Source organism: Cetorhinus maximus, chromosome 20 (assembly GCF_964194155.1).
Source record: "Cetorhinus maximus chromosome 20, sCetMax3.hap1.1, whole genome shotgun sequence".
In the NCBI taxonomy this organism is placed as follows: Eukaryota; Metazoa; Chordata; class Chondrichthyes; order Lamniformes; family Cetorhinidae; genus Cetorhinus; species Cetorhinus maximus.
The window spans coordinates 77,921,879-77,936,529 of NC_135898.1; the positions used below are offsets into that span (position 1 = coordinate 77,921,879).

Genomic DNA, 14,651 nt, shown 5'->3' on the forward strand with positions numbered 1-14,651 from the left:
AGTCTCACATTAAATTTATGTTTCTGAAAGCAAGCTTTACATTAACGGTTTTAAAGTTTAGCATTATATTCTTTCGCCTGGAATTGAATAGCTGTGAAGAACTTGTCTGAGAACCTGACAGCACTGTATAACTGCAAGTTGTTTCTTCATCAGAATTTCATAAATCTTAACCTTTCTCTCTCAATAGCCTTGGATTAAAAACCATCTAGCCCTAACCTACCTTGCTCATTAATGTGAAAGCCCATCAGAATACTTGGATTAGCTCCATTTGTGCAGGGTGTGACACAAAAGTCTTCCCAGTGACTACAGAAACCAGTTTGTTGCTGTGTATTTTAAGTATCCTTGGTTTGTCCTCAATTTTGCGACCATAAGTATTTCCAACTCTTCCTGCACAATGGACTTGCTGTTATAGTAATGAGAATTGTGTATAGCCATTTTCATTTCCAGGTTTCTCACCAGCCCTAACGTTTTTCTAGAAGGTTCATGCGTTCATCACCGAACTCCCTCATTTTTTCCTACATCTTTGCAGGATTCATCATTATTTGATTTAATTTTGTATCATCTATTTCAGATCATAATTTAGAACATGTTTGCAGGTCCAGGAATATATTTATTCTGAAACACAAGGCAAGTACAAATTCCAACTCAGCTGCCAACTCCCAGCAATTGAATACTGTTGTAATTTGCTGATGAGACTGACATGAATAAATGGTCAGTTGGGCAGAGTGATCAAAACCTGTGAAATGTGCTTCAGGAGGGAGCCGATACCCTTGGGAAAGGTGGAGGGAGGAGAAAATTGGTGGAGAAGTCAAATCGCTTTGTTTAAAATCAAACGATCACAATTGGTGGAGAGGAATGAGCAGGGAATGTACAAGAATTCCCTAGGGTGGAATTTTAAAAAAAAATCGTTAAATCATTGAATTTCTTTTGCACCTAGAATTATTTTATCAGATCAAAATGCAACTCCTTAACGTATTACCTCACTTCTAATGAGGCTTGTCACTTGAACATACACTCTAACCATGAAGGTAAATGTCAACATACCTGCCAAACACTGGGTTCAGGGTGTTAGGAATGTAGTGGTCTCTGTCTTCTATTGATTTTTTACCCAAACTGATCTTCACATATGGGTCACACTAAGAAGAATGAAAAAAAAAACTTTAGGAAAAAGGACACACTTCAAATGTAATGAGGAATATTTCAGGGTCCAAAAGCCACCTCATCTTAATTGTGTTGTCGGTTTATTTGCATATACTTCAGTGATTCTGGGTAGAATTTAACATAGCCCCACCCCTCCCCACCACTGGAGGAGAGTTCAGAGGTGGGGGCTTTTTGATTGGGTGTGGGATGGGGACCTTGCCAACCATCCCATCCAGCTCAGGTCAGGAAGGGTGGTCTTCTTGCTCAGAGGTCAACTGAGGCCCTTAAGCAGCCACTTAAAGGCCTCATCCAGTCATTGCTGGTATTCAACTGGCAGCAGATGGGGGAGCTCACCATCTGACAAAACTGCCCAAACCCTGTTGGTTTTGCCTGTGGTTTGGTAAGGGGATGATGGGGGGGGGGCCTCATTCTCAGGCACTCTGTATCCAATCGAGGGACGTGGAATTGGGAAGGAGGGCACCTGCTAAAAGCCAATACACTGCCCTTGCTTTTGATCCCCTTCCCCAGCTACTCCCCTCCCTCCAACCTCATTCCACCCACACACACCTCAGCTGGGGATCTAACAGCACTCAAGGTGGGTCCGTGGATTGTACCAAGAGTGGCTGCCACTTCTGGAGAGCTGCTGGCTTCAGTATGGCCAACAACTCTTGGGGTGGGGGTGGTATGGTGAGATTTCAACCCATGAGGGCAGATTGCGTGGGAGGCACAGCACCATCCAGTTACGTGCCTGATGTAATCTTGTTGGGCCTCCCGGAGAGGAGGGATGCAGGGCTCCGACTGGTTTTCCAACCAGCGAGCAGGACTCTCATCAGATTTAAATTCTGCCCACTATTGTGAAGAAACTTAGTACATTTGCAATTTGTGACCTGCTGATTGAAACTGTAGGAAAGGTGCAAAGCAGTGGCTAAAAACGCAGCCATCATCAGCCTGTTTCAAGTTCTTCTCTCAATAAAAACAGTATTTTAATAACTAGTTGCCTATTTTGCATGTCTACTGTCCATACAATAATTCTCCCACACTACTGTGATTAAATTGTTATTGAATGGAGCCACTGTGCCAACACCACCACCTGCAGTTCTCCAAGCCACACACCATCCTGACTTGTTCCTTCACTGTTGCTAAGGGTGGGTGCATCTACAACAGATGAACTGCATTGTTTCAACTAAAAAAAAAAAGTGGCTCACCACCACCTTCAAGGCAACTAGGGATGGGCAACAAATGCTGATCTTGTCAGAAATGCTCTTTTCCCATGAAAGAACTTTTTTTAAAGTTAGAAAGCTACTTCAATGGCTATTAGCTGGTTCAGTGAATTTAACTAGTCATGCAGATTAGGAAATTTCTAAATTCAGATCCTTTTGGGCTGAATTTGGGTTATTTGCAAATTAATTCTGATTGGCCTTAGTGCTAGGTTAGGGAAGAGAAAATAAAAGGTCTACTATTGCTGTACTCTAACAATGAGGTGGGGGGAGGAAACGAGATGAAAAATGGCTCAAATTAAATTGGTTATTAAAAGAAAAAAAAAATGACTTCAGCAAAAGTAATGGGTTGGGAAGGAGCAAATAGAAAAGAACAAACTTGTGACTTCCAGACACCATCCATTTTGGCTCCCCTTTACTGCTGATTTTTAAGATTGGAACACTGTGGCACCTGTTATGACTGCTAGACTTTATAAGATGGTTATGTATTAAACTCTTAATTTGGGTAAAACAGAATGCCCTGGGGCAGAGGTCGGGTGGGGGTGAGAAGCTGTACTGAACTCCGCCTGGCAACAGGCCCATGTGATGTGATATGGTCACCACAGGGACAGGGGGCCAGTTTAAACCCTACCTGAAAAAAATTGGGTGAAATCTTTAACACGCAGTTACAAAGGAAGATGCAGCCGGCATTGCTATACACAGACTTAGACTCCGAGTCAGTCAGAGCGAAAGATTTGGGGAAGACCACCCACAACAGGTGCTTCTATGCCAGGCAGAAGAAAAGAACTGTTCTGGGGTAACCACCAAGCAGAGTGCTGGTGAGGGTGGGACCCTATTTGAGGGAACGAGTACTGCAAAAAGTTAGAGGCCACGGAATCACCAGAGGGAACCTTGCGATGTGAAGTCCATTTGATTATGCTGAAATGGGTTGAGGAAGGGGATTTTTTTTGAAAGAACACTGAGCAATTCATCCTGGTGATGCAGGGAGCAGGGATCCTGTTAAAGGCAGGAGGAACTTTAGACTTTAACTCAAGACCACATATCAAAGCAAAGTGGTATAATGTATAAATGTGACGTGGGGTTTTCAGTTGTGTTTAGTTAAGATGGATATCTTTTCTGTCCTTTAATGTATGAGTTGCCTATAAGTAATATTTAGTTGATGTTGATAGTCTTAAATGTGAAAACTTGTCATGTGACTTTTTACATTGGTCACTGGAAAATTCATCTCTTTTAAAAACTATCGATCTCTACGTGAATCATAACACACCCCTGATTCCAGGATCTCCACTTTGTAAACTAGTTCACTCTTTTAGGTAATCTCAGCACCAGAAATTGGAGTCGTATTATTTAGTTCATTTTCTAATTTGCAAGAAACAAGCTGGATACCAGGCAAAGTCCATCTCAGTCCAAACAGTACCAAAAACACAGCAGAGCAACCAATGGCTGTACAGCAGTTGGTGACAAATAGCTGAAATATATTTGTAAATGGGATGACTGGGGTGGGGGGGGAAGCTGGTGTGAAAAGTTCTGGAAAAGTCGTGTTGTAAGTGCATCACCCTGCAGCTGACCATCAAATAGCTGCAGCCATGGATCCGCCCACACACACGCTCATTAGTGAGGAGTTATAAATGTTCAAATATTTCATCCATTGCTTTGGCCAAGTTCTACTGATTCCGCTTCCACCACACCCCAGGGAACTGGCTGACTCTCAGGTTGGCTTGCTTTGGAAATGGTTTTTCATTAAGGATGGTGAACCAAGATGTCTTGTGAAAAGCAGCTGTTGTTGAAGGACGGGAAAAGAAACCAAAATGCATCACAGCAAAAGCACTGGCTGTTAAAATTTATGTTAGAAAGGACAGAGCTAAGCTGCTGTTCAATACTATAACCACCTTTCTCAGTGACACAGTGTATGGAGACCAGGAAAATGCTCAGGTTCAATCCTTTATGTGCAATATTGGCTGATCATATTGAGGTGGTGGTAAATATATTCAATGAGTCTCAATGTCTAATGGTAACGGGGGTGATGGAGTGGGGGGGGAGAGGGGAGGGAGGGATGCAGGCAGGCAGAAGTAGGGCAAGAATACTACCATGGCTTCTGCTCTTGAATATTGTCCTATTCCTGGCTAAACATCAGTGTGAGGACAGGATGAGACTCAGTCACCACACTCTGCGTTCAAGAAAAGCCTTTATGACTATACACTAACACAAGTCAGCCCCCTACAGGACAGAAGATAAATTTCAAGGGACAGCATTCTATGATGTTTTCTATTACATTCTATTAAACAGCAATCATGTTTGCATACTAATTTCGCCATACCCTGCACAAGTTTAGAAGTTCTGTTAAATCCTCAATCAGCCAGGAGTCCTAATCACACCTGGGAAAAACACAACCATCTCCCATTACCATGAAGTATCTAATTCACAACTCCACACTTCACCATGGTCACTGTTCAAAAATCTGAAAGAACAGCTTTTCCAACAAAAACAAAATGCAAACTTTAAATGTAAGTTTCCTAGCCAGTCTTCTGGCAGGAAATAAAGTGGAGAAGTGAGGTGCATAAAGGAGATTCTGGGGAGGAGAGATCAGGACAACTGGCAGCAGTGCTCCCTCTTAACCCATTAACAGGCCTCTGGAAACATTTGGATTCTTCTTTAAAACCAGGAGATTCAATACTCTTGTTAAATACTCTGCCAGGTCCAATTTTCTTACCTTGCCATTGTTGTCTTTTGGTTGCAAGTCAATGGCTCGAATAATGTAAATTCGCACCAAACATTCTTGAGTTCCACTATCTGGCAGTTCAGCAAACTGGCGTGGGGGCGTTTGAATATTTGGATCATCACTTAAGGGATAAATTTTGAAAGAACCCTACAATTCAAAGTTAGTTGAAACAAGTAAATTCAAGCACACTGGACAGAGAAATATCACATTAAAATAAATTCAGAATAACTGCAATGTTTCTCATCTGTTTTTTTTTAAAGCACAAAAAAGATAAAAGTAAAGCAGCCTTTTTTGCACAAACCATCTCAGACTTCAGAGATGTTAGACTATGGGTGACCTATACATAATCTGGTATAGGCTTGATGAGCTGAATGGTCTCCTTCTGTGCTCTAAAGGACTCTAATCACAGGTGTTAGATTGATTGCCCCTCCACCATTTTCTAACTTAGTCAGAAGCAGTTAACTCCTCACTAAGCTACTGCTTGTGGGTTAAAACAAAAAACTACTGCGGATGCTGGAAATCCAAAACAAAAACAGAATTACCTGGAAAAACTCAGCAGGTCTGGCAGCATCGGCGGAGAAGAAAAGAGTTGGCATTTCGAGTCCTCATGACCCTTCAGCAGAACTGAGTATAGTTAGGAAAGAGGTGAAATATAAGCTGGTTTAAGGTGGGGGGTGGGGGGGAGGAAAAGAGAAGTTGAGGGGGGGGTGGTTGTAGGGACAAGCAAGCAGTGATAGGAGCAGTTAATCAAAAGATGTCACAGACAAAAGGATCAAAGAGGTGTTGAAGGTGGTGATATTATCTAAGAAAATGTGCTAATTAAGAATGGATGGCAGGACACTCAAGGTACAGCTCTAGTGGGGGTGGGGTGGAAAGTCTGACAAGGTATTAGTTATAGATTTAAAAATAATGGAAATAGGTGGGAAAAGAAAAATCTATATAAATTATTGAAAAAAACAAAAAGGGGGGGGGAAGAAACGGGGTGGGGATGGGGGGAGGGTGTTTAAGATCTAAAGTTGTTGAATTCAATATTCAGCCCGGAAGGCTGTAAAGTGCCTAGTCGGAAGATGAGATGCTGTTCCTCCAGTTTGCGTTGGGCTTCACTGGAACAATGCAGCAAGCCAAGGACAGACATGTGGGTAAGAGAACAGGGTGGAGTGTTAAAATGGCAAGCGACAGGGAGGTTTGGGTCTTTCTTGTGGACACACCGCAGGTTTTCTGCAAAGCAGTCGCCCAGTTTGCGTTTGGTCTCTCCAATGTAGAGGAGACCGCATTGGGAGCAACGAATGCAGTAGACTAAGTTAGGGTAAATGCAAGTGAAATGCTGCTTCACTTGAAAGGAGTGTTTGGGCTTGCTCAGCCACCATCCATTATTGATTTGTAACGCTTATCTTGGCAGGTTAAAGGAGGTTTAGGTGTGATATCAAGACCAATACTATTCCTTTGCTCCAGTTTTTCTCTGCACACAGAAAAGTCCATCTAGCAGAGCATTACACCTAGAATATCACTGGTTCCCTCTCCAACTCAAGAGATAGGCTCAGAGTCTGCATGGACTGATGAACACTTATCTTGTGCCACAAGGACCACCCTTTTTTGTCTCAATGGAGACTGTTAGGGTAGAGAAACAAAAGTCAGGATCTCATATTATTGAGAAAGGACGTGGGCCTGCATATGCCCAAAGATGAGGTTCAGGCTCTCTTTGTACATTAGTTGTAGGCATTTTGACCTCTAGGGAACTCGAAACAGGTCGTGATGAAATGACCAATCATGTTGTGAAAAGTTTGGCAGGGAACCCATTTGTCAGAGGGCTTTCCCCTCAGGCTGCAGGCCTTTTATCAACAATTGAATCCACCCCCCCTACCCAGAGACCACAGGCTTAAACGTGAGTTAAGCACAGAACTGGGAGTGTGAGATTCTATTTGCATATTACTCCTTTATTATGTGCTATTTTGACTTGCAGAGATATACAAGTTCTAAAAAGAGCCCACCGTCAGCTTTCTTCAATTATTCCACTCAGGTTGTTAGTGCAAGATGTATGTGATGTGTTAATTTCGAGAATGACTGACTAACATACATGGTTCAGAACTGCTATGGGACTCGTAACCTACCTTTAGTCAGGACTTACATTACTCGTTTTGGGAAGCTATAGTATGACTGGTGGAGGGAGTTTGGGGGGGGTGGGGTGGGGGGGGGGGGGGCGGTGGGGAGGCAGAGGCAGGGTATTGAGTACAAGGCAAGTCCATTTTCAGACCATTCATTTCTGGTTTTCCCTTTTGAGTTATCCTTTGAAAGAAAGAGCATATTATGCTCCATTTTGAATTATGTTAAAAGTAGGTAAACTGGAAAAATTTTGTTGAGTGCAGTCTCAAATAGGACAGCAAGAGAGATTTCCAGCTAATGTAAGAGCACAAAGTACATATATCAATCAGCCTTGGGTAAAAGGTACAGCAAATAATTGGGTAATCATTTGACGGAGCAGCCATTACCTTAAATTCGCCCACAACTGAAGGGTCTTCATCATCCTCCGATTTGCCTCTGAATAGTTTAAAAGTGTGACAGAAATCAGTCAGCCCTTTGAATTCAGGGAGATTCTCCAGTTCTGTAGTGTACACCTGTAGTGGGGGGGGGGGGGAAGTTGAAGAAGATGACTTAAAGAAAAAAAAGAGATTTTAAAAAAAAGGACTTATCACCAATGAGTCCCACTTCACTTTTTTGCCTGGAAGGCAGAGTCACCTTATCTAGATGCAAGCTGGCGTGGAGCTGATTATTGGCAACAGTTAGGGCCAGGTGTAATCTGAAAATATCCAGGCAGTGTCAGCTTTAAAAATCATCTCTCTCAATTATGTTGACGGCTACATGTCTACAGGCAACGTAAATGTCAAACTCCCAAATTCAAGTGAAGGCAGAAAACAGACATTTCAGAATCTAACTGGCATGGACAATAGTCAGCACAGAAGAGTCCAGGTAACAGGTATCAATTCCAGCTTGAACATTTAGCATTTTGTTGATGCATCCTAACTAGGGATTATTTCACTGTGTTGTAAGTAAAAGCCCCAACTTCAAAGCAAAGTTACTACACTGGAAATTAAGATGTCACTCAGTAAAATAGCCACATTAAGTCTGCACGCAATTATTAATTCTGAGATCTTTTTTTTTTAAATTACAAATTTGGTCATGCTCTAATTAGGAAGCATGCTCTAATCGGAAACAAAGCAGCAGGTTAGCGTGTTGGGCGGCGGGGGGTGGTGGATTCAACTTCATGGAAAATTATGAAAAAACTGAAAAGAAAGGAGAGCCCAGGAGAGGCTATTAAAGTCCCCAGAACACAAAATAGGAGAGTGTGTTTGGAAAGGGTTAGGAATCTAACTTCAAGCACATCAGATAAAGAGACGACAATGAGAAAGGGGACAGGAAATACAGGACTGAAGGTGTTGTATCTGAATGCACGCAGTATACAAAATAAGGTAAATGAGCTTGTGGCGCAGATTGAAATTGGCAGGTATGATGTGGTGGGCATCACGGAGACATGGCTGCAAGGGGATCAGGACTGGGAGCTAAATATCCAAGGATATACATCCTATCGAAAAGATAGGCAGGTTGGGAGAGGGGGTGGGGTTGCTTTGTTAGTAAGAAATGAAATTAAATCGATAGCAAGAGATGACGTAGGGTCAAATTATGTAGAATCTATGTGGGTAGAGTTGAGGAACCGCAAAAGTAAAAAAAACCACAATGGGAGTTATGTACAGGCCTCCGAACAGTAGTCAGGATGAGGGGTACAAGATACAACAGGAGATAGAAAAGGCGTGTACGAAAGGCAAGGTTACAGTGATCATGGGGGATTTCATTATGCAGGTAGACTGGGAAAATCAGGTTGATAGTGGATCCCAAGGAAAGGAATTTGTGGAATGTCTAAGAGATGGCTTTTTGGAGCAGCTTGTGGTGGAGCCCACTAGGGAACAGGCAATTCTAGATTTTGTGATGTGTAATGAGGCAGATTTGATAAGGGAGCTTAAGGTGAAGGAACCCTTAGGAGGAAGTGACCATAATATGATAGAATTTACCATGCAATTTGAGAGGAAAAAGCTGGAATCAGATGTAATGGTGTTACAGTTGAATAAAGGCAACTACAGAGGCATGAGGGAGGAGCTGGCCAGAATTGACTGGGAGATGAGCCTAGCAGGAAAGACAGTGGAACAGCAATGGCAGGAGTTTCTGGGAGTAATTTGGGAGACACAGCAAAAATTCATCCCTAGGAAGAAGCAGCATACTAAAGGGAGGACGTGGCAACCATGGCTGACAAGGGAAGTCAGGGACAGCATAAAAGCTAAAGAGAAAGCATACAATGCGACGAAGAGCAGTGGGAAACCAGGGGATTGGGAAGCCTACAAAGACCAACAGAAGACAACTAAAAAAGAAATAAGGAGGGAGAAGATTAAATATGAGGGTAAACTAGCCAGTAATATAAAAGAAGATTGCAAGAGTTTTTTTTTTAGATAATAAAGGGTAAGAGGCAAAAGTGGACATTGGGCCGCTGGAAAATGACACTGGAGAAGTAGTAGTGGGAACAAAGAAATGGCGGAGGAACTGAATAGGTATTTTGCGTCAGTCTTCACGGTGGAAGACACGAGTAACATCCCCAAAGTTCAAGAGAGTCGGGGGGCAGAGGTGAGTATGGTGGCCATTACCAAGGAGAAGGTGCTAGGAAAAAACTGAAAGGTCTGAAGGTGGATAAATCACCTGGACCAGATGGATTACACCCCAGAGTTCTGAAGGAGATAGCTGAAGAGATAGTGGTGGTGTTAGTGGTGATATTTCAGGAATCACTGGAGTCAGGGAGGGTCCCAGAGAACTGGAAAATCGCTAATGTAACCCCCCCTGTTTAAGAAGGGAGTGAGGCAAAAGACGGGAAATTACAGGCCAATTAGTCTGACCTCGGTCGTTGGTAAGATTTTAGAGTTCATTGTTAAGGATGAGACTTCAGAATACTTGGAAGTGCATGGTAAAATAGGGCAAAGTCAGCATGGTTTCATCAAGGGGAGGTCATGCCTGACAAATCTGTTAGAATTCTTTGAGGAGGTAACGAGTAGGTTAGACAAAGGAGAGCCAATGGATATTATCTACCTGGACTTCCAGAAGGCCTTTGACAAGGTGCCGCACAGGAAGCTGCTCAGTGAGATGAGATGTTAGAGGCAAGGTGCTAGCATGGATAGAAGATTGGCTGTCTGGCAGGAGGCAGAGAGTGGGAATAAGGGTGTCCTTCTCAGGATGACGGCCAGTGAATAGTGGAGTTCCACAGGGGTCAGTGTTGGGACCACAACTTTTCACTTTATACATTAATAATCTAGATGAAGGAACTGAGGGCATCCTGGCTAAGTTTGCAGATGATACAAAGATAGGTGGAGGGACAGGTAGTATTAGGGAGGCAGGGAGGCTGCAGAAGGATTTGGACAGGTTAGGAGAATGGGCAAAGAAGTGGCAGATGAAATACAACGTGGGGAAGTGTGAGGTCATGCACTTTGGTAGGAAGAATAGAGGCATAGACTATTTTCTAAATGGGGAGAGAATTCAGAAATCTGGAGTGCAAAGGGACTTGGGAGTCCTAGTCCAGGATTCTCTTAAGGTTAACTTGCAGGTTGAGTCGGTAGTTAGGAAGGCAAATGCAATGTTGGCATTTATTTCGAGAGGACTAGAATATAAAAGCAGGGATGTGCTGCTAAGGCTTTATAAGGCTCTGGTCAGACCACATTTGGAATATTGAGAGCAATTTTGGGCCCCGTATCTCAGGAAGGATATTCTGGCCCTGGAGAGGGTCCAGAGGAGGTTCACGAGAACGATCCCAGGAATGAAAGGCTTAACATATGAGGAACGTTTGAGGACTCGGTCTATACTCGATGGAGTTTAGAAGGATGAGGGGGGATCTGATTGAAACTTACAGAATACTGAAAGGCCTGAATAGAGTGGACGTGGGGAAGATGTTTCCATTAGTAGGAGAGACTAGGACCTGAGGGCACAGCCTCAGAGTAAAGGGAAAACCTTTTAGAACAGAGATGAGGAGAAACTTCTTTAGCCAGAAAGTGGTGAATCTATGGAATTCATTGCCACAGAAGGCTGTGGAGGCCAGGTCATTGAGTGTAGTTAAGAGCGAGATAGATAGGTTCTTGATTGGTAAGGGGATCAAAGGTTACGGGGAGAAGGCGGGAGAATGGGGTTGAGAAACTCATCAGCCATGATTGAATGGCGGAGCAGACTCGATGGGCCGAATGGCCTAATTTCGGCTCCTATGTCTTATGGTCTTATTATATCATCCTGCCAGTGGTGGCATGGTGCTGCCTCAGTATTACAGCTCATTGGCTTGAGCTGCTGAGATGCTCCTATCCATCAACCAAATGTACTTCTGAAATTGCTGAAATCCTAATTATAACAAAAATCAAAATCAGGAAAAACTGTGAGACTTAACATTCTAAATCAAAAGCAGAATATGGCTACTGGAAATCTGAAACAGATTGAAAGAAGCAGACTGCATCTATAGGGAGAAAATGTGCTTCACGCCGATGACCTTTCATCAGAACCAAGTCCAATGAAAGTTCATGGATCTGAAAAATTAACTGCTCTGTGAAATGTTTAGCTAGGCACAGTAGTCAACCATGTCATAAATGTGAAGTTATACGCTTCAGTGTGAAAAACAGAAAGGCAGAGTATTATTTAAATAGTGATATATTAGGAAATGTGGATGTACAAAGGGATCTGGGTGTCCTTGTACACCAGCCAATGAATGTAAATAAGCAGGTGCAGCAAGCAATTAGGAAGGCAAATGGTATGTTGGCTTTCATTGTGAGAGGGTTAGAGTCCCAGAAGGAGGAATGTCTTACTGCAGTTATACAGGGCCTTGGTGAGACCATACTTGGAGTATTGCATGCAGTTTTGGTCTCCCTACCTAAGAAAGGATATACTTGCCATAGAGGGAGTGCAGCGAAGGTTCACTAGGCTAATACCAGGGATGGCAGGACTGTCGTATGAGGTTCGACTGGGCCTGTATTCACTACAGTTTAGAAGAATGAGAGGGCATCTGATTGAAACGTATAAAATTCTAACAGGGCTAGGCAGGCTAGATGCAGGGAGGATGTTTCTCCTGTTTGAGGAGTCTAGAACCAGGGGCCAGTGTCTCAGGATATGGGGCCAGCCATTTAGGACTGAGATGGGGAAAAATTTCTTCCACTCAGAGGGTGGCCAACCTGTAGAATTCTCTACCACAGAGGCCAGGTCACTGAGTATATTCAAGAAAGAAATTGCTAAATTTTTCAATATTAGAGGTATCAAGGGGTATGGAGAGAAAGTGGGAATATGGCATTGATGAATGGCCTACTCCTGATCCTAGTTTTTATGTATCTATAACCAATAAAGCCTTGCCTCTATTACAAACATTGTGGTTAACTCTCAACCCACTAATTCCAGGTGGGTCTAGTTGGTTCAAAGATGACACATCCCTGGGTCAGACTGTCTTTACTCCAAGCAGTAATCTGGTGGAGCAGATCACTGATCCTGCAGAGAATCCAATTTTCATTCCAGTGATTCAATGGAAGCTAGTTTTATGTGAGTTTAGAAGACTTCTTTCAAATTATAAATCTAAATATATAAATTAAATGCACACAAGACCAAAAGAAATGAAGTACAAGTTTGTACAAACCAGGCACTAAAAAAAACAGAAGTGATATTTGGCTTAAGATCAGAACAAAATTCAGTCAGATTGAACAGTTTATCAGCAGAAAGTGAATCAATCATCTTGTTAAGCTCAAGCTCTGCAACTCAATTCAGAAAACCTTCAAAAGCAACTAGATAGGTGATACAGCACTTAAAATGCAGCATTGCGGTCATTAGAAACACATTGGAAACAGAGCACAGGATAACAAAAGTTCATTGCAAAACTGTAGGGGTTCAGGATTATTTATTTAAAAAAAAAAAGAAAAAAAAAAATTTAAGACAGTGCTTGAAAAGTAAAAAAGTGATCGAACTGTACACGCAGAAACCCTTCTTTCAGCGTCACGATCCTAATCCTAGTAATTTCCCCTCGACACTTAGTGGTCACTGTTCAGTATGAGGATTTCTAAACTTGGCGGTGGTGCTCTCTGTATTAAAATTGGGCGATTTGAATTTCAAAATGCAGGCGCCCAGTTCATTCTGCTGAAATGGTTCCCTGCAGGGATGGAGAGAAGTTGCAAGAAAGTTCATATACATCGATACGCTCCCCACACCTCTAATTTTAATTCCTCGCCCTCTTTCTCCCATTCCATTCCTCCAGGACAACACTTAGAAGTAAGATGTAAGCAACACTGAGGGGTGAGGGGAATGTTTTTATTGTACTAGGCTTGTAAGCATATTTAAACCAGTTTTATTGAACTTAAGTTTTTGAAAGGAAAAACATAATAGTTAAAGTAATGAGTGGGAATACACAAAAGAAAGCACAAAACTATGTTACCTTAAGTGTATCATAACCCTTCTGAAGATAGTTGCCACATCGCTCATGCTCTCCTATAGATGCATAAAACTTGCTCCACCAATCGATCGATTCCTCCTCCTACATGTATAAATAAATCATTAAACTCCTTTACAAAATAATCTGCATTCAAAAAGATGGGCAATAGCTACAGGACACTAAACCGAAATGTTAACAGCTGCTACCTGGCTGGAACCTTCCCTGATCCATTAATATTGGAAATTTGCCTGTGTGCAAGTTGGGAGCCAAGTACCTCTTGTAGCAGCTATTAATATTTCCCTTAGTATTGGTTACAAAAATGAAATAAGTTAGTGTCTTTTCAATTGCAACTTGCATTTAACAAGCAAAAACACAAAAATCAAAATTAGACTTACCTTTACAGCCTGTTCACAGGATCAATATTTATTCACATTGGGAATGATGGAAAGAAAGAGGAAGAAAACAAACCAAATTAGTGAAAGTTGTTCACCAACTCAAATGGTTAACATAGTTCTAAGTAGGAAAGAATAATCAGAACAATTTTATTTCAGGAGAGAGGGCTTCATTATGGATAAATCCACCATTCCCAAGAGAAAAGATTCCGAAACCATGAGTTTATTACATACCTCTTCAGGAAATCACACCAAGATTAATTTAGGTTAATTTACACCTGTTTAAATGCATGCTGAATCTTGTGTCACAATTCAATGCAAAAAATCACAACTAAAATTTCTGGCTTTGGTTAGTGATGTGAAAAAACCCCTCAAAAGTTGGATTCAACTTGTAGGGAGCAATAAAACAGACTTTGTAGGCCTTTGCATTGATGAAGGTATGTAATGAACAAGTATTGGTTAGTAACACCAGTATTCAACTCCAAAATAGAAATTCTCTTGCAATACAAACTAATGTACCGATCATGCAGGGGCTCCATAAAGCTTTTTAATGACGGGAAATGGAACAGAAATTATCAACCACTTGAAGTTTTTGAATTTGTGACTGAACCCTCAAATTTCCTCCATGGGATTTAGAGACACTATCCCTTTTTATCAGCCTACACAGTCTTCTGAATTTTTTAAACCCACACAGCATTATTAACATAAGACGA

General features: G+C 42.0%; 1 protein-coding gene across 1 annotated transcript in view; it reads right to left on the reverse strand.

Annotated features, from left to right (window-relative positions):
* myofl (myoferlin like) overlaps nt 1-14,651 on the reverse strand; it is a 223,362-nt gene that overhangs the window by 96,823 nt on the left and 111,888 nt on the right. The window contains exons 41-45 of the mRNA XM_078564961.1: nt 13,942-13,950; nt 13,550-13,648; nt 7,563-7,688; nt 5,068-5,223; nt 1,045-1,136 (exon numbers count right to left, since the gene is read on the reverse strand). Coding sequence (XP_078421087.1) covers nt 1,045-1,136; nt 5,068-5,223; nt 7,563-7,688; nt 13,550-13,648; nt 13,942-13,950 — 482 coding nt within the window. The remainder of the gene's footprint in view (nt 1-1,044; nt 1,137-5,067; nt 5,224-7,562; nt 7,689-13,549; nt 13,649-13,941; nt 13,951-14,651) is intronic.